The sequence below is a fragment of the Ambystoma mexicanum genome, chromosome 4q (assembly GCF_040938575.1).
Source record: "Ambystoma mexicanum isolate Mex_15411 chromosome 4q, UKY_AmexF1_1, whole genome shotgun sequence".
NCBI classification, from domain to species: Eukaryota; Metazoa; Chordata; class Amphibia; order Caudata; family Ambystomatidae; genus Ambystoma; species Ambystoma mexicanum.
Window position 1 is genome coordinate 265,466,920 of NC_090928.1, and position 20,622 is coordinate 265,487,541.

Genomic DNA, 20,622 nt, shown 5'->3' on the forward strand with positions numbered 1-20,622 from the left:
CTCTCGGATCCAGAATTGCCAAACACTGACAGCTCTTTCCCAGGAAAAGCCTCATCTTTCCTGGGCAAAGTGACGGTCTGTGTGTGTGACCTGATGTCGGGGTTGGGACTGTCTGATCCCAGTCCACATTTGCGCCCCTGAGTGTCTGTTGCTGGGAAGAATCTTTGGCTGGTGTCTGTCCAAAATGGGACAGCCCCTGCTAGTTTGAATGGTGCAGATTCTTACCATTGGTGGACCTGGTGGCGACTCCAGAGCAAATCTTGGATAAAAGGAGGACTCCTGCACCAATTTGGCAGTTCATCGTTGGAGCCAAGACCCCCCCACAGAGAAGTGCAGCTCGCTGAAGACCTGAGGACAACCGTTGCAGCTGACCAGCATTGCCTCCAGCCAAGTCCCAGTGAAGCCCTGGTGCTCTGTCATGATCTCAAGAAGGTACTTGTTGGTGCTTTGAACCCTGAAACATGGGAACAACCAGTCTCAACCCCTTCTCAAGGAACCGCGCCTGCTGAGCTTTCAGAAGTGTCCTTGGACCACCCGGTGGAAAGACCAGCTTTCTCCTTGGCTACCTTACTGCAGCCGTTGCCGTTCCGATTGCATCCTCAGAACTTGAAAGATCTCCAACTTGTGCTAGGAGAAACCCGCTCCTGCATTTCAGCCTTCCAGTCCCAACAAACGCTGTGCAGGGACTGCTGTTTTGTTCACCATCTTAAGGTTGCCTGTCACCACCTGACCGTGGTGACTCCTGTTGCATCCCATCTTTCCTAGAGGTCTCCTGAGGTTGCCTGCTCTGAAGAAGTAATCTTCCTTTCATGGCAAGGGTGATCAGCTGGTTCACATTTCAAAACCCCTCAAGTGGTCTCTGGGAAAATCCAAGTGGGCTGGCGGGGGGGGGGGGTAAGTTATCATACCTGTTTTGTTTGTCCTGTCCTCCATAGAGTGACATGGGTGTAAAGTCCTGACGGCCTCATTACACGGAAGGTGGTGATCCAGGGTGCTATTAGCACCCTGGACCATGCCGGTAAATTACCGGCACAGCCTTGGCGGAAAGGGCATTTACCGCCCCATTCCAAGGTTGGTGGGGCTGTAAATCCCCCTTCCGCCATTGCCCTCCCCCATTCCCATTTCTGCCCCATAGGGCTCTATGGGAATGGGGAAGGCGCTAATTACGGCACCGCAATTTTGCGGTGCCGTAATTAGCTCCGAGGTCCCTTAGCGGGTTGGTTTTTAACGCCTGCAAAAAGCAGGCGTTAAAGCACCAACCCGCTAAGGGACCTCGTAGTAAGGCAGTAATGGTTAACGGTCACCGTTACCATTAACGGTGGCCGTTAACCATTACCGCCTTCCGTGTAATGAGGCTCTCTATCTCTCTATTGCCTGACTCAGATCGGTGGTGGTCTATTCACATCACTAGTATGGTGGGATGGAGAGAGATACTTACCTGAACTTTTCTAAACTTTTGGAACACTGAATCGCAAACCCTGCCATTGCTCAATCCAATAGTAAACCTACCTAAACAGTATACCTTGTGGAACTGGTGACTCTAGGGCACTAGGCCCCATTCCATCTCTGGTCTGCACTTGCTAAGAGTTAGATATACAATTCTAGGACTGCTCCTAAGTGTTTTTACTGTGTACTTACGGACTGCCTTTACCACATAAGGCTACTGAACGTTTTGCTGATAACTCTACTAAACTGTTACATAACTGTCTCTAAGGTAAAGTATTGGGGTGGATCTATATGTCACTACTAAGGGAATTGGGAGTTGTACAATATAGGCCTGCTCTAACCTATCTGTTATGGGCAAACTCACCTCAAGTGGGATGGTCGTTGCTCTCGTACTTAAAAATAGCCCTCTGCCACATGAAACGACGGCTTGGTATATTGCCCTGACAATGAGTTTCTCTTGATATACTGATTAATAAATGTAATCCGTAATCCTTCCTGTTCGTTGTTCCTGTTGTGGTTTTAAGATGGTATGTTTTTTTTGGTGTTATAATTGTATGTATTGTCTAATGGTTTTGTGGATTCTTTTTCTTATGCAAATCAAATAAACTTGATGATGATGATATGTATTTTATAGTAGTTGTCTAACAACACGTACCTGAAGGTTTCATTGCTTAGTGTGTTTTTCATAGGCCTAATTAATCATTGCATATTTTTCTACTTCTCTGTCTAATTGGAGTGCTCTGTGCATCTCGTTGCGGCCCTAGACCACTCTATCCCCCATCCTGAGTCTTAGCCTTGCCGCTCTGCTACGTACCTTTGATTGGGTTTGGCTAGAGTTCAGTGTCTTTCATGGATAAACCATAATAGGCTGGCCTCCCAAAATCCACCCTGTGGGTTCATTTTGGAAATCCATCTTAACAGAATGCATACATTGCAGCATTCAAAGCCTCATTTTCCACTTGCGCCTGCACATCCCGTTAAGGGTGAGTTACAAAGTGTGTACCAGATTGTAGCTGGCTGAATTGATAGATAATATTTTTAAACGACAAAGCGCAAAGGAGGTCTTTCAATTATTTCAATTTCTTTCGCCTTTTCTACTGTTCTTCTCTCTTTTTCGGTCTCCCCCCTTCCCATCTCGCTCCCCTTGAATCCCTTTACCACTCTGCCGTCCCTACCCTCTGTCTTCTCTCTCCCCATGATTCCATCTCCAATTCACTTGCCAACCTAGTCTGGCTTCCCTTCCATTCCCAACTTAAATACCACTTCCTTTGTCTTGTTTTTAAATCTCTTCATGACCTTGCCCCTCCTTAGCTCTCCTCTCTTCTCTCTTTCTATGCCCCCTCTCGCTCTCTACGCTCTGCTGATCACTTTTTACTCTCTGCCCCCCCCCTCTTTGTGCCTCTTCTTGTTTCCGCTCCTTCCAGCTCCTGCCCCCCTACATTGGAACTCCCTCACTTTCTCTATCCGCTCCATCTCTACCTATTCCTCCTTCCGTTCCTCCTTAAAATGACTCCTTCTTCACCCCCTCCCTGACTTCTCTCCCCTTCCTCCTCTTCTTTCTCCTCCCCACTCCATCTTCCTGTTCCTTTATCTCTCCCTGTCTCCCCTTTGATCGCCACCCTCCCTTCTACTCCCTCTACTCCCTTTCCCCTTTCCCTTTCCTCCTTCCCATTCCTCTCCTCTTCTCTTCCTTCCCAAATGCAAATTGTTCCACATGCTGTTTTTCTGGTTTGAATCATGTATATTTTATTGCTTCTATGTTCCATGTTTAATGTTTCCTGGCTGTTATGCTGTAAACTGCTCTGGAGTAAGCACTATATAAATAATAAAATACAAATACAAGCTGCCATCCCATGCCTTACCTTCTCCCAGTATCTTGCCAAGTGTAAGCGCGTCACTGTCAATCATTACATCATGAAGCTTCTGTTGCAGATCTTCACTGATTCCCAAGTTCCTTACTGCAAAAGAGATCATGTACTTACACAATTTGTAAATGAACAGACACAGATGACTCAAAGTTCTTCTAATAATTCAGGGGGGGATATGGGTGGAGGCCACTCTATAATGCACATCGTGTATCAATCACAGAGTATGTGTTTTAAGAATGTATACAGTTCTAGGTCAAACTAGCTCATATATTTCTTGGACATGGCCCTGTATCTGTATGGCACATTAGCCCCTAGGTATGCTACATGTATGTCTCAGTACTGCAGGCACTGTACTGGCACTCACCATACAGACCTTTTATTGCTATGAATTATTGCTGTGGGTAATGCTGCACTGTTTGTTCTGTATGTTGTCTTAAAGCTTTCTGTGTGTGCTGACAGTAGTTAATCTATTTCTATGATGCAACTTCTACCAGTGAGTGCTGGCACTGGAGTCTTACACAAATTGGTTCCATATTTCTAGCAATACATTTTTATGATTAAGACATATTCGTGTTTGTACTTTTTATATCTGGTGGACGCCTAGTCTTCTTCCAGGGCCCAGTGTGCCTATGACGCCAATATGTTGGAGCTCGTTTTCTTTCTATGGTTGGTGGCTCTAGATCAACTCTATGTTTATAGGTGAGGATTCAAATATTTTGCATGCTAGTCCATCTCCTGTTTTTACGATTCCAGTGGGCTTGGCACTACGTCCTTTGTCTATTTCTGTGGTATATGTCTCACGGCGGACAGCTTCAATTGTAGACCACCTTATGATATCTCAGGTAAAGGCATCATAGAGAGTCCAGAGCACACTCGGCAGGGAATGTTTGCGGAGACCTATAGCACAGTAAGGAAGTGGCATGGCGACACAGATACTATCTTCCTCTCTGTGCAACAGCTGCCAGTGCCTGGATCTTCCGAGGATTACGGGAGAGAGGGGCATAGGATAAATAGAGAGCTAATGGACCTCATTAGGACTCCGGCTCTAAACCATGGTGCTATTAGCACCATGGTCGATGCCGGAGTCCGCCACGGCGGAATGGGGAATTACCACCCCATTCCGAGGTTGGTGGGGCGGTAATTCCCCATGCCGCCATTGGCCCTTCCCCATTCCCATTTTTGCCCAATAGGGCTCAATGGGAATGGGGAAGGCGCTAATTACGGTACCGCAAATTGCGGTACCGTAATTAGCACCAAGGTCCCTTTGCGGGTCCCTACTTTAACTACTGGTAAAACCAGCCGTTAAGGTCAGGTCCCGCAAAGGGACCTCATAATTAGGCGCAAAGTGTTTAACGGCGCCGCTGCCTTTTACGGCGCCGTTAAACACTTAGCACCTGGGTCATAATGAGGCCCCATGAATGCTGCACGGGGACGCCATCTTGGTTGAAGGCACACAGAAGAAAACCTGAGCCCAGTTAAGGAAAAGGCCATGTTTTGTTGGGTAAACGTGATAACGGGTGAGGGATGGGGCTGATGTGCTGCCGAGAGGAAGGCCATCCATAGATGGAAGGAGATAACCTTCCTTCTAGGTGAGCGGCTATTACATTGCTGAGACGGTGAAATGATAACCACAAAAGTGATGGGTGGAAGGTTTTGAATGAATCTTAACCACTGGCATTGCTCTGGGCAACCTTCCACACCACCGTTTTTTAGCCCATCTGCGCCATTGCAAAAGGGGTCCAGCCATATGCAAAACAGTCATATACTGCCACCAATGGTAGCAGCCCAGCCCGAACTGCTAGGCCATGTCCCCTCTGCATGGAAACACAAGCAACCCCAGACATGTTTTGGCCTTATTGGGCCTCCTCAGTGAGGTGCAGCTTGGTTCCCTATGGCGCAGCGAAGGCTGCAGCCCTTACCACTTAACCTCCTCCCTATGATTGCTTGCAGCTGCGCCATCTGTCTATCCGCTCACTCAGCCAGCAACGTGCACACAGTGAGAAGGGAGAGCCCAGAGATGTTCCTTCATAGTCATGGTTCTTAAAAACTGCTGCACTGTGTTTCGGAAACAAGCAGTTTTGGCTTTGCTGAACGGAACTGGTTTGGCTGCATTTACTGTCTTCCATGTACAAGGCAGAGAGAGGAAAGCAGCCGGAATCGCTGAAGGTGTGGTGCCGTTGGAGAGGAGTGCAGCATCCTTGCATTTCCATGGCACCAGTCTTCTCTCTGGTGATTTTCAGGATGCACCGTCAGCTGCATGAAACACCACACATGCATATAAAAAAAACGTGGCACCCCCCCTACCCACAGTGCTAATGCATCATCAAGGAGACACAATTAAGGGTAGGAATAAAGTGGCTACTGTGTGCCAAACTATGTACCCACAATAGATGATGCAAGCAACTAATTGCAGCACTAAAGCACCAGCTATGAGCCAAAGCTATGAGCCCTCGCTAGGTGGCGCTAAAACATCATCTACTAGCCCAAACTACTTGTGAAGATTTACCACCTAGGAGACAAACTAATGGTGGTGCTAAAGCGCCATATATGAACCACAACTAATTATAATGCTGATGTACCAACACCACTTTCTAGAGCTAAATAGACATCTTTGAGACAAAACGTATTATGCCACCAAAACTCCACCTTTAAGGAAGACGAATTGTTTATCTAAACTGCCATGCATGAGCCAAAATGTGTTGTGATAGTAAAGCGCCACGTATGCCCTGAAACTAACTGTGACGTCAAAGTGCCACATTTGAGCTAAAGCCAATTGTAGCATGAAGGCATCGTCTATGAGCTGGAGCCAATCATGAATCTAAAGAACTGTCTATGTGCCAAAGCTAATTGTGCTGCTAAAGCGCCAGCTGCGAGACACCGCTAATTGTGCTGCTAAAGTGCCAGCGGTGAGACACCGCTAATTGTGTTGCTAAAGTGCCAGCTGCGAGACACCGCTAATTGTGCTGTTAAAGTGCCAGCTGCGAGACACCGCTAATTGTGCTGCTAAAGTGTCACCTATGTGCCAATAACTGTAGCAGCAAAAACACCATCTATGAGTCAAAACGCGGTGCCTTCCCTCTGTGCCAAAACTAGTTGTGAAGCTAAAGTGCCATCTATGAGCCAGACCTGATTGTGGCGCTAAGCGCCTGACATTAGCCAAAAGTAATTGTGGCCCCAAGGCACCAACAATGGGCAAAGATTAATTGTGGCACTAACATCAAAAGGTCAAGCTAATTGGGGTGCTAAAGTGCCATTTATGATCTACAGATACTACAAAGTCAACATACGAGCCAAAACCAAGCGACACGAAAAACCCAATATCTCTTTCTTCGTCCTCCCAATCCTTCCCTCTTTAAACAATTGATACCAATATTTTTCCCTCACTAGATGGCGTTCACCTTTGCACCTAAACTAAAAATGGGTGACTTGTGTGAGGATGCCAGCTCCCAATCCCTGAGGCATTTGCTTGTCAGCTGTACAGGGACTTTAAAGATGAGGTGGCATTTTCTGTCTAGATTTGTTTGCCACGATTGGTGGTTGAATACAGACTGCTTTTGGGAAAGGTTAGCCTCGGGTAACGAAATCCTATTGTCAATTGAATTTGTAAAAAGAGCTGAATCTGGCCGGATTACATCCTTTATGTAGAGAAACAGAGGGAGGGTGAGGCGCGCACTCTAGTTCCCAGTGTTGAATACCTGCTGCAGTTCAAGTTGCTGTTCTCCTCCAAGCGCTTTCATGTCTCTAACAATCTTCAGGGAGGCAGTCTTTTCAGGTGTTACAGATTAGTCTAAATTGGTCTCTAGGAATTGTGGTAGCTGTAGTCAATTTTGGTAACCAGGAACCAACTCCCGTCCTTGATAGAGATTTAATTTGCCTATAAGGTTTTACAGTGACAGGCAATAACTCAACACTGCTCTTTACGTGCATGTAATGAGGTTTTTAATGACTTGATTGCAATAGTTGAGAAGGAGGAACTAAGAATGTTGGTTTAAATTTGTAATGTTGCTCCTTTTCTTTGCATTTTGTTCTGTTTACTTTTTTTATTTTTTAGTGATGGTTTAATGTTTGCTTAACTGCGTTATTCTATTTTATTTGAGGTATGATATATATACTGTATTTTCGTTTTGTGAAACGTCGAATTATTTTTTGGACTGAAACACAATTTAAAAAAATGTTTTTCATGGATTTCCAGCAGACATGTTTAAAGTCTGGCAATAGTGAAATCCATTGTCCCATTTGCCAGACATCCATCAGGGGACAACTTGCAAAACAATTTGAAAAATACAGGCAATTCCTTTATTGACTGCATACATTAATTTCCTTCAGGTCCACTTATAACGCTTTCTCCAAGGAACACTGCAAGCCAAAATCTCACAAGCACTTACTTGTCACTTCGATGGCTTTCCGGCTGTATGACTGTTTTGCTGTAAAATTCACCACCAGTTCTGACTCATCCGCACTGCTGAAGGCATACCTACAGAAAGCAAATGCAGAGTAAAGGACCTCTCCAGAAAACCCACTTCCAGCAGACTTTCTATGAACCAATCACATTCTGGAGCATAAACAGCACCAGCGGTAGTCATCCAAGGTTGGAGCCACTAGTGTGGAATGTAGCGCTGCATTCTTGGCAAAGTACCCTACTTCCTTCTCGCACGTGGCCTTTGCTTATGAAGTGATGTCAGAGTGGCCTATTTTGGCAGCTCATTCTTCCATAACAGATGGGCGGTCGTGATTCAGTCTTCAAAACACAAGCAGGAAACCGCGCGTCCTGCGCAAAATATAACAATTTGCCGCCTAGTCATAATGTTGCCTTACTAGATAGGAGGGCTGACCCTCAAAGGGGCTAAAAGGAAACCACAGCCCTGAACTCTTACGCATGCATTATGAATTCATACAAGTTCACGTTGTTTGCTTGTTGCTAATAATATCCACTATGTTTATATGGTTCACAATTCTCCACCCAGAGTGCACAGGTGCTTCACAGTTACTGGAAAGAGTACTATGAGCCAACAGACTTGTTGCTGCGATGCCAATCTGCAGAGGACAATGATTGAGGGGGTGCCCTGGGATTTGAGCCTGTGACCTACAGACCACTCTGAAATGTCTATGGTGTGTGTATTAACCACTGAGCAAGATACATCACATTTAAGGTCATTTCAGTTCTTTACACTTCAGAGATATAGTATACACACAACATATATGGCTCAAAGAAAGACTGTTAAAGGATATCTCCCTTCCTGCGACCCCCACCTGCGAGGCTAAGAACCTTGGGGTCATCTTTGGCTCCACCCTTTCCTTCTCCGCCCACATCTCTGAGGTCTCTAAAAAGTCAAACTTCCTACTGCACCTCCTCAGAGGTACTCTGCCTTTCCTCTCCTTCCCCCAGAAGCTCATGGTATCCCAAGCTTGGTTCTCTCTAGGTTGGACTATTGTAACAGCCTCTTTCTAAATCTACCTGCCTCTACTCTCCGCCCTCTGCAACTAATCCAGAACAGGACTGCAAGACTTGTCCTTGGCCTCAAGCCCTGGGATCGTATCTCTCCAGCTCTGAAATATCTCCATTGGCTCCCAGTGGATGCAAGGATTGAATTCAAAACCCTCTGCATTGTCCACAAGGCTTTCTGGGGGCTGGGTCCAAAATGCCTTCAGCTATCAATCTGCAAATACCTCCCCTCTCGAGCTCTTCGCTCCTCTCCCTCTAACTCCCTCAGGGTCAGTCATTTTTCAAAGAAATGAGCTGGGGGTAGATCTCTGTCTTCGGCTGGGGCCTCTGTCTGGAACAGCCTCCCTGCCACTCCAAAACTTGAGGAGAACCATCTCCGGTTCCGGAAGTACTTCACGACCTTCCTCTTTTCTTCTGCTTTCGCTGCCCCTCTCCCCTGCTGATCTGTTCTCTCTTGGCACTGTGCACCTGGCCATCCTCTGTCCTCCGGGCCCAGGTACCTGATCACCATGCCACCCTCCTGCACTGCCTCCAGGCCACCCCTTGCACTGGGGTCTGTATCTCTGCCCATCCAGCCCCACCCTTTTTCTTCCTGCACTTATCAGACCTACCCTGTCTGCTGCCTTAAACTTAGCACTTGCAAATTGCTGACTGCACTACCACTGTTTGTTGCATTTATTTATTTCTTATTATTTATCTGTTTCTCCTCTGCTTCGCACTTTCCACTTCTCCCCCCTTGCATGCACTTTTCCCCCTCCCCCTCTCCCATGCACGTGCGCGTTCTCAATGTCACTGGGCCTAGTAAGATCGCTGTTTTGTTCTCCCCTGTTCCCCTCCCTTGCTGGGCTCGGAAACTCTTGTGTACAAGCGCGATAGAAATAAAATATCAATAACAATATCAATATATGACTATTTTAGGCACACAAGCTCGGCAAGCTCGATTTCCCTTACGTTACTATGCATTATCACCACCACGCTTGAAGCCAACTTAGTCTTTTCTACTCAAATTAAAAGTTGGTATAGACAAGAGGAAGTACGCTGGTGGTATCTGTGTCTTAGCTTACATATTCTGCATGTGATTTGCATGTCGACTGCATGTTAGCTATCGTGGCAGGGGTCCTGCATATAATGCACAGCAGTACCCTCAACTGTAGACAGTTGCCTTGCATATTGACAGATTTCTTTCTTCACCCTCGCCCTCTCTCGCCCTGCAACCTGTAGAATACTGCTGAGTCCCACAAAAAAGTTGGTCTAGCTGTCACATAGCCGGTGACACAGCACTCTCCCTTATGCCTTGGCAATATGCGCTGCATGACTAAAAACAATTGCTCTAAACCTAGTCGTCCTCTGCTGAACACCGATTTGGCAATACATGTATGCAAGCAGTGTACCGCTTCTTACTTTACATGTCTGCACAGACTACGGTCTTCTGAAGGACGTTCATACACCGCAGTGCTTCAAGGCCATACCAATGGCAGTAGGCGCTATACAAATATGAAATAACATAGCATAACATAAGATGGGAGATACCCTAACTCCAGCCTGCACTAACCAAATAGCTACTCCAACACCGGTCCTGGTTGGAAGAGAGCCGAAAGCCTGCCTATTGCTATGCTCATTCAACTCTTTATTTATGCAACCTATTTAATGCCTATAAAAGTGGTAGTTTGAAACCGAGGCCTACAATCCCTGTGTAGTTTAAAAAGCATATACTTGGAAACTGTACGTAAATGTATCCCTAAGCTTATGCTTATGAAACTGCACAAGTAATTTCAGTCTTGGCGTCAACCTATCATTTTCATGTTCCAATTTCTGCAAAGCAGTGTAATAACAATGTGTATTTGCATAGAGCTGGATTCCTCACACTTGTAAGTGCTGTATTAATCCTATGTATGTAATGACCTTACATCGCTTGTGTACTGGGCACTAAGCATATGCACAGCCATCTTTAACCTGAGGCCAGTCAAAGTTTCTGCAAAGCCCTGGGCCCCCCCAATGGAGTGACACACATTGCAACTATTTGCCAAATTTGAAAACTGTCTGAATCAGTATATATGGTTCAATGCTACACACATGTTAATGTTAGAGTGAGCACTGTGAAAAATGAAATGAACCCCAACCCTAATGAGCGTAATGCACTTAGTGATTCAAGCATACAACCCTTTCATCAGAGAGATATTGGCCACATATTAAGATTTGCAGTCATTTTTATGTTCCCAAAATGGTGCTTGATCTTATGCAAAACGGCTGCTGAAATCCTCACTGGTGTTATGAATCCCCTTGCCCTTTCTCACAGAGGTATTTCAAGACGGCCCATCGTGGTGTGATAACCTTCCATCAGAACATAATGTATATGGCTATTCCAGGTTTTGATAGTGTTTTGCGCAGAATGACAAGTTTACCATTCTTATTGTGACTAGGATGTATATTGCAAGTTATCATTAAAAAATGAATATTGGCAAGTTTTGGAAGTAGCCAGTTTACAATGTTAGTTACAATTAAATAGTTTGCTTTTTCAATAACTGCATTTCCAAAAACATGCAGGCCCCCACCGCCCCCCTGCCCCCAAGATATATTTTTTTCCGCTGGTAGCGCAGCTGTCAGTAATGGCTTTAGTGTCTTTAGCAGACGTGCATTTGACAACATGACTATCACCCACATAGAGAGAGACTAGACATAGATTGAAGGCAAGAAAGACATATAGACAGAAAGAGCGAAAGAGAGCGCGAAAGAGAGCGCGAGAGAGAGAGAGAGAGAGAGAGAGAGAGAGAGAGAAAGCTAGAGAGACATAGGACGCAGTGCCGTATAATATGCCAGGTACAGAGAGTCGATCTTATTATGTGCCGGGAGGGTGCTCAGGGGCAACGGGCTCGCCTTGGATGCAAGCCGATGCGGACCAACACAGGTTTGATGCCCGGGTCCGTGCTTAGAAACCTTTGCGTACTAAGCGCTGTATAAATAACCAATTGTAATTATAAACATTATTACTCAATGTAATCATGTTCCTTTTTTCAGCTGCAGTAGGATGAAGGGTTGAGTCGGGCTGAAATACTTTACTTTTTTGGCCCATGTACTCACATGACATAAATAATAAAAGCAACCTCTTGCATGCATCTACACATTCACATGGTCCGCCATTGTTGACTGCTCAGCAGACGCACACGCACAAATATACTCTTACAGGCAAACTGCACCGCCCTCATAATAATAGCAGATTTGTTATTTAGCTCTTCGTGCCAGATGTCTCCTGCTTCTAAGTGCTGTGCGAATAGCTGTTGATGCTATCCATTGTAATAGCACTCAATGTATCCGCCATGGTATCTGCCTCGGTAGGATGAGGGGCTGAGTTGACGTTCCCTGGATTTTAACCTCTGAGGCACAGACTCTTCCCAAGCCGGACCGATAGCACAGCGAGTAGAGCAGGTTCGAATCCCGGCAGGGCCACAAACAGCTTTTCGTCTTTCCGAGGTCGATAAATGAGCACCACACACCGTGGGTAAAATAAGTAGCGCTCAGATACCTGAGAGTTCGTAGCGCTATATAAATGCTACATTATTATTATATTAACATGACCACTAAAGCCTTGAGCTACCCATTCTTACCCGAAAAGAAAGCACAATCATGGCCTCATTTTCAAGAATACGCTCTTACCCCACTACATAAAATCAGGCCTGCTGCCCCAGATTCAGCACCCCACTACCCACCCGCTAAGCCTCAGGAAAATGAACAGGATAGTTATCAATGCCAGCTGTGGCTAATGAATGTATTGCAACTGCCTGCATGTACATACATTTCCATACAGCCCGCACCAGAAACACAGTTTTTTTTTACACGTCTTTAACTTAGCTATGGAGAACAACATGTATTAGCCCAATTTACGCTTCTACTTGGGGCTTCGCCGCTTGGTGATCAGACGTCACGAGGTGGTCGGCCTTTCACAAATGAAGCCACTGCCTAACCGTTAAGCTTGATCTCCACCGCACCTTCTACGGCAAGATGGTGTGTGCACTATTCTAGCAATTCCATCAGCCCCATTGCACTCAGGGTGACAACAAATGCGTTTTACTTACGTCCTGCAAGCTGAACATGTGAACCATGGCACGCAATGATAGAGTGTCCCCGCCATCAAAGTCATCCAACCCACTGAGCTATCCAAGAGCAGGCTCAAGCCCCATTTGCTAACCCGCAAACAAGCGCCGCTGTGGCCACCGCCTCCCTCCACCTCCAACCGCCCTGGCTTCTCTCTCTATGGACATGATCCAAATGGTCATATGTATATTGCACCAATGCAAATACTGGTCCCATGCCTCATTGTATATATTATGTATGTATGTGCCCTGTTACAATGTGTCCTCTTACTATGTACCTCAGCATCACCCCTTCACCAACTGCTTCACGCTCGACTATACGATTTTCTGTTATTTGAGCGCTCTGAGACCTATGGGTGTTTAGCGCTATATCAGAAATATATTATTATTATTATTATTATTATTATTATTATTAATCAGTGTGACCTGTAAAGGCACCCTGCATTAGGACTGTCTCTGTTTCCTGTGCCTTTTTTTTATGTGTACCACATTTCAGGTAGAATTGTCTGCCAAATCAGCCTATACATATAAAAACACAGCTATAATTCAGTATTCGCCAAATAATGGTGCTTTAAACATACTTTAAATGTCCCAAACCGGGGGTCCAATATTCATCGATAAAGGACTTACAAAAGAATTGTCGCCTCATGCTTCCCCCACATCTCCACTTTATTCAGTCTTTTATCTTCGTAAAAACGGTGAAGGCAGGCATTCTGTAGAACGCCGCATTCTAAGCTTGAGGCACACACATTGGGCCTCATTACACGGTAGGCGGTAAACCATGGTGCTATTAGGTTGCCGCCGGTACCACCATGGAGGAAAGGGGAATTACCACCCCAGTCCAAGGTTGGCGGGGCGGTAATTCCCCCTTTCTCCATGGCCCTTCCCCATTCCTATTTTTGCCCCATAGGGCATAATGGGAATGGGGAAGGAGCTAATTACGGTACTGCAAATTGCGGTACCGTAATTAGCACCAAGGTCCCTTTGCGGGTCCCAACTTTAATGGCTGGTCTACACCAGCCGTTAAGGTCGGGTGCCGCAAAAGGGACCTTGTAGTAAGGCGGTAAGGGTTAACGGTCATCTGTACCCTTACCGGTGACCGTTAACCCTTACCGCCTTCCGTGTAATGTGATGCCTATGTGGCTGTGCAGCTAGAGTGGAATTCTGAACTATTTGTCAAGGGCATATCCTTGCTTTCTGGTCCATAATGTTCCAAAGCAGGGTACCCAACACATAAGGGCTGAAATGTACATCATTAAAATCAATGCAATGTGAAAAACGGGGCGGGGCAAGCCTATATATCTTTCATTAGTAAAAAAATAACAATAGCAGACAGCAGGAAAGGCCCAAGCAATGTTTGTGTTGACTCCAAATAATTGTCTGACCTGCACAATTCCTTACCAGCCTTTAATGATAGGGGGCAAACCCATAACACAGGTTTCACAATTATTTAGCTTGTTGTTTCATTAATCAATAGACTGTTTCAAAGTATGTCAAATTAAATAGTTTTCCTCTGTACACTTTTCAAACAGCTCAAAGAGTTCCCATGAGGAGGTATTTTGTGTGAGGAGGGGCAGAGACTGGGTGGGAATGGCCATAGGGATTAGCATGGCCATCAGCGGTCAATGGGTGGGCAAATAACCAAACAACACCTACACGCTTTGTGTGCCTCCTCGCATGCCATTTCTCCCTACTAGTGCGATAGTTTTGGCTTGCAGCCACCTCGTAGCCCAAACTAAAAAGGAGCTAATTTACGCCCCTCATCCAAAATGTTCTGTTTATCTTTCTCACAGAGTGTGAAACACCTTTCTACAGAATGGGTGTTCCTCCTGCACTCACTAAATTTCGGAAAGACATTTGTGAAGCAACCAACATAAAATGGTGTCCTCTCAGCACATCTACACTATAAAACAACTTGTCTCCGGAGGGGAAGAACGCAGAAGAAAAGTACCTCATGTATGGTGTCCTGATTGACATTAAAAATCAGGTGAAAAGGAACCAAAACATTTGGAGTAAAATAAAACAAGAACCTTCGATCATCAAACACGTTCAATATGGCTAATGTTGAAGGCTGCCTTGCGGAAGAAGCGACAACCAAAAACAAGACTTTGATAATGGATTAACAACATTCTCATCCATTGTTGAAAAGGAGGGTGTAGAGAAGCCCCTCATTGCTCACACCAGAAAAAATAGAACCCACTATTGAAAAAGACCCAGCACACCTCTTGCAAGGAGAGCAAGGTTTATTTCCACAAAAATAAAGATCAGCCAGCAAAGCATTCTGCTGCTACGGGCCATTCTGGTGAAATCAGCACAAGCAACACGTTAACTCGGGCCCACAGCGTCATCAGCGACATAAGTTACATAGGTTACAAATTGGAATGGCTGGTTGGGGCGTCCCTATACATAGGCTGCCTGCTCCATTAGGGATTCCAGGCCATTGGTCCCAGCCTTGTCTGTCCATCTTCTTCCGCGCGGGCTCCTTCTTGCACGCCATCGGGCGCAAAGCTACAGTTAGTTGCTAATTATGTGAAGAAAAACAATACATTCTCTATCATTAACCTAATGTGTACCTGGTACTGCAGACATGGGCGCGGAGGATCGATCCGAGGTCACTATGACTTACTATACCAGCAAGATCCCAGACATGGGCGCGGAGGATCGATCCAAGGTCACTATGACTTACTATACCAGCAAGATCCCAGACATGGGCGCGGAGGATCGATCCGAGGTCACTATGACTTACTATACCAGCAAGATCCCAGACATGGGCGCGGAGGATCGATCCGAGGTCACTATGACTTACTATACCAGCAAGATCCCAGACATGGGCGCGGAGGATCGATCCAAGGTCACTATGACTTACTATACCAGCAAGATCCCAGACATGGGCGCGGAGGATCGATCCGAGGTCACTATGACTTACTATACCAGCAAGATCCCAGACATGGGCGCGGAGGATCGATCCGAGGTCACTATGACTTACTATACCAGCAAGATCCCAGACAAATCAGCGCCTTTTCAAAGCTCTCCACCCGCATTTTAGGTTTCCAGCACAAATCACGTGCCCTATCAGTTGAGGAAGGCTTTCCCTGCTTTCAGATCTTTACTGATCGAGAGAATTGAAGGCGTATGAATCTCTGTGGCTCTGGCCTTGCTCACTGGTGCCCGTGTTACAACCTATTCCCGCATGCACCCACTTATTTCCACGTCTGTGGCCTGGTCCTGCTGCCCTGGCTGCCGAGCAGTCTTAGGCCTCGATTTAAATATGGCTGCTTTCATTCCCATTGCAATCTATACCCAAGCATACACTAACCTGCCCAAAACGTGGTCCCTGTGAACAACCCCCACAGCCCTGTAACCTCCCTGAGTCCCTACAACACACAGTTAGGCCTCTGCCTCATCCAAAACCGCTTGGGGGCCTGGGACGATCATCCCCCCTTTCCAACAAGGGTAAAACAGAGTCTAATCAAACAGGTAATTCCCATGCAGTTAGAAAGGGCTGGCCTGCTGGGAAACTAAGGGCAAATTCATGTAACTGTAGCTGTAAGTATGTAGGTTTGTGGTATGAGAAGCCGGTGAATCAAGCACCATATTGAGTCTCCAAAGGCTTTGACAACCACTAGCTGTGATCAAAACATATTCAAAGTAATACACTTAGCAGGAGACCATTCCAAAGAAACCCCAACAGTTGATAAGGACCACATGCCAATGGGAAAAGCCTGTTCAGTCACACCAGCCATAAACTAGACCAATGACATCTTATGTCAGCAGGGTAGCGGATCAATGGGATAGTTAGGTGGCCATGGCCAATCCCATGGACAGAGCTTGATAGAGCAGACTCGACCCTAGAGAAAGTATTGTAAAGCATAAATGTGCACAGAGGTTGTGTGTGGATTCTTATTGAGGGAGGGGGGGTTACTGTTACTTATTTTAAACATATTTATTTTACCTGAACAAAATACTCATCTATATCGGTAAATAAGCATATCCACCGAGGGTGCTAACTGCGCATGGATGTCTCCTTTCCACGTCTAATTCCCAGACTCAAAACCACCAATATTTATTACATGTATACAACTCAGCTTGTGCATCCAAGTACATTTACGTCGTATTTACTGAGGACCAGTTGTGAGTGTCTGAAACGCTAGACAATGTTATACTGTAGTGAGTGCTGCACCCAGCCACAGAGCTGCTGCCTCGCCGAACCTTTCTATGGATGCTCGAACGACCTCCAGTAGCAGGCTGTGGCCTGGAAGTTCCTGTTGGAAGGAGAGGTGAGGTGGGGCGCTGAGAGTAGGTGTTAACAAAGATCCAGGTGTCTAGAAAGGCAGAGCCAGTTATTCGGAGATCCAAAGAGAGAGGCAAACAGAAGGATTGTCTGGGAGGGGGGATGAGGGTTGAGGAGTAACTGGGATGTGCCGGTTGATATAGAAAGAAACCATGCTGAGAAAACTGCGCGGGAGAAATGAATAACCTCCATTCCGTCTGTGAGATTAATTTCTCTTTCCAGCCATCTCAAAACCTCTCTGACAAACCCTATTTGCGTCTTCTATAGAAGGGATTTTTAAAATGATGCAAAATATACAAGTAATTCCCCTCGCAATTCTAAATATAAAGCATTGCTCATGCAGGTAACCCCGCCTTTCTTGGACTTACCCAAATTTGGTTTCTGTGTATCTCCTTCTGAGTAACAGTGCTACATACACAATCACCACAATCAGTACCGCGCCACAGAAGAATCCCAGGATGACGGAGAAGGTATCGGTGCGGGCCGATGCTGGGGTGGAAGAAGATTCAAAAGCTATTAAACCTGGTGGAACAGGAGACAATTCAGTTCAATGAGCTTAGTCGTCTTCATGGCGCACACATGATTCGTTCATCTTCACAATTACTGTTATGCACATTCATTGGAGTGTCAGTCAGATAAGAACTCCTATTCTAGGACTCTTTTACACAATTGCATTCCTGCTCATGATATATTAGGTATGTTGCTACTTTTTAAAATCTGGCACACAGGTGCCTGTAACTTCTGTTATTTGCTCATAGATAACGTAAAGATAATAAGGAAATGTATTGCGTATCCTAGCAAGCGGTTGCTCCAGTATCATGATGCCTGGCAAACAATGCGTGTCTAACTGCCAGCTGAACCACAGTATTTGGCAATTCACCCCATATGTGAGCAATGTTCACATTTCAGAAATGACAATTGGAAAAACACGGGTATCAGTTTGTGAGGACGGAACAGATTGGCTAGCTTTGCACTCTAAAATCATCTTTTCTTGTTCCTCATCATTTTGTAGGATGGCACATTCTTAGTTAAATACATCACCAATTACCGAAGAGCTCTGTAACCTGCAGCCCTCCAAATGTTTTGGACTATGATTCCCATAGTCCCTCACCCTTGATTCTGCTGGCTAGGGCTGATGTGAGTAGTCCAGCACAAGGAAAGCCAAATGTTACAGATCTCTGAATTACAGTATGAGAACCATTCCCCAAAACAAGGCTCTGAAATCCATCAAGGTTCATTATTAATCTGGTGACACCTAAAGTGGTGTGATGACTACAGGTCACAGCGACACCATGTTTACAATCTAGGATGTCCCATTCTCAATTCATTGCAATCAGATCCTTAAACAAAATCAATACAAAATCAATGATTTGCAAGATTACAACTCCCTGAATTAATGGGTTTGTTGAATGAAAATTAAGGACCAGATGAATGGTAGTAGGAATTACTCTGGATCAACAAGTTATCCTAGTGATACCTCCCCGCTGCCTTACCTACAAACTGTCTGTCTATTTATCTGTCACTAAACCTGTCAGTGGGCTCAGCTCAAACAGAAAACGGTTAAGCGCATGGTGGGAATTGAGAAGCATGCAGTGAGATGGTTTAAGAAAAAGAGAAAAAAAGCCTTATTTGTTCACAGAAATGTCAATTCCCTAAACAAAATGTTCCACTTCTCCCCCGCTACAAAGCCTTGAAATGCATGTCAGCAGTTTAGTCTCTACAATTCGTCAGAGAGTTTCATAATGCGGGTTTAAAGATGCCAGTGCCACATTTTAGTGGTTGGTACAAGGACTGGGTGAAAGGTCCCCTATGCCTGACTTCTTGCGTCTTCTGCTCAATCCCCATAGCCAGGACAGGGAGTCATGATGAATGGATTGGCAGTGCTCTCTAAAAAAATAAGTATTCATTGTTTACTGTTACCGTTGCCTGGTATAAGCACTTGGACTGCTTCGCTGAAGGGTCCCACGCCTCCCTTTGTGTAGGCTGCAACTTGTACGGTGCACGTGGAGTTAAACTCCTTAATTGGAATGATCCAAGTGCTAGCATTCACAATCCACTCCTGCAAAAAAGATTGGGGGCACATAAACACAATATGAGATGTAGCGGCACAGGAAGTTACAATATGTTTTCCTCAGCATCTATCAGCCTCCCCAATGTCCAGTCGGTGGACGGCGACTGCAGCGTTATTAGTAGAGCAACAAGTTACCAAGCAATCTTTTATTATCTCACTCTTTTGAGGCAACAGATGTTTATACCTATAGAGATCCACAGTGTTTAGGATGCATTTGGCCAAGAACATTTCTCCATCCTCTTGTTGGCCCTTGTGTCTGCCTAGGGGGAAGGTGTATGCTAAGGTATGGGTTCACATTCTTTAGCCTTTATGGACTTGTGGTGTACCCCACCAATCTGTTCTAGTGAAGGACAAAGCATAACCTGGGTTAACTGTGTCCTAGCAGTTCAAGATTGACCACTATCTTTGGAGGGATTTATGTCTTTACTTCTTCTGCATTAACGTGGTAATACATTCACTCTGTCCCTTTTATCTCTTCTTACCTTTTCTTCTGTCTCTTCTCCTAAAATCCACTTCGTCATTACATGGGGAGACCCCCTGAAAAGCCCCTTCTTTTCTATGCTGTCATCACCCCATGCAACCCTTAACCCCAACCTTACACTTAACCATAATCATATCCCTTGCCTTAGGCTTATCCTAACCCTAACCTTCCCCCTATACTAAACCCCAACTCCTAAACCTTTCCTACCCCCTACCCTCAAATCTAACCCTAAACTAAACCCTTACCCTAACCCTGATCCTAACTCTAACCATAATCCAAGCCCTAATCTTTAATCTAACCCTAATCTGAACCCTTAATGTAACCCTGATCCTAACTGTTACTATGATCCCATCCCTAACCACCTTGCACTTCTTCTAAAATGTACTTTTTCATTACAGGGAGATATCTTGTGTATGCTCTTTTATTTATTTTTACACCTATCCTTCGTCCTACGACAATGCCTCGCCCCAACCTCTTTCCTTACCTGTACCTTTAAATCTTACCTTAAACTAATCTCTTACCCTAGCCCTGATCCTTACCCTAATCCCAGCCCCATATGTAACCCTTAACCAAGCTTGATGATGTGAAGAGGCAGAAAGAATTAAATGTCTGAAGACGTGAATAGGTCAAAATAAAGGCGGGATACCCCTTTTGGGATGGCAGCCAACCTGTTTTGCATATGGTTGGTCACCTTCGGTAACAACGCTGAAAAGCTAAAGAATAATTAAATTGATACCCATAATGCATTGGTTTTCTCTGGAGTTCTTTCGGCAAAGTTTCTGGAAAAGGATATGCGTAGGGTATTCATCTTTAATCTAACGATTCTGTCAGGCAGAAATGGATGTGGTGCTGCTCAAACCTAGCAACTCGAGTATAAGCCTACAATTAAAGAAGACTTGAACTAATAGCTGCCTCATATAGACATGATCATCAG

General features: G+C 45.3%; 1 protein-coding gene across 3 annotated transcripts in view; it reads right to left on the bottom strand.

Annotated features, from left to right (window-relative positions):
• Positions 1-20,622, bottom strand: part of MERTK (MER proto-oncogene, tyrosine kinase) — a 538,988-nt gene that overhangs the window by 182,109 nt on the left and 336,257 nt on the right. For 2 of the 3 annotated variants that reach the window (XM_069607839.1, XM_069607837.1), the window contains exons 9-12: positions 19,057-19,195; positions 17,505-17,658; positions 7,700-7,788; positions 3,309-3,404 (exon numbers count right to left, since the gene is read on the bottom strand). In XM_069607839.1, the coding sequence (XP_069463940.1) occupies positions 3,309-3,404; positions 7,700-7,788; positions 17,505-17,658; positions 19,057-19,195 (478 nt within the window). The remainder of the gene's footprint in view (positions 1-3,308; positions 3,405-7,699; positions 7,789-17,504; positions 17,659-19,056; positions 19,196-20,622) is intronic. The other variant, XM_069607838.1, reaches the window with a different exon arrangement.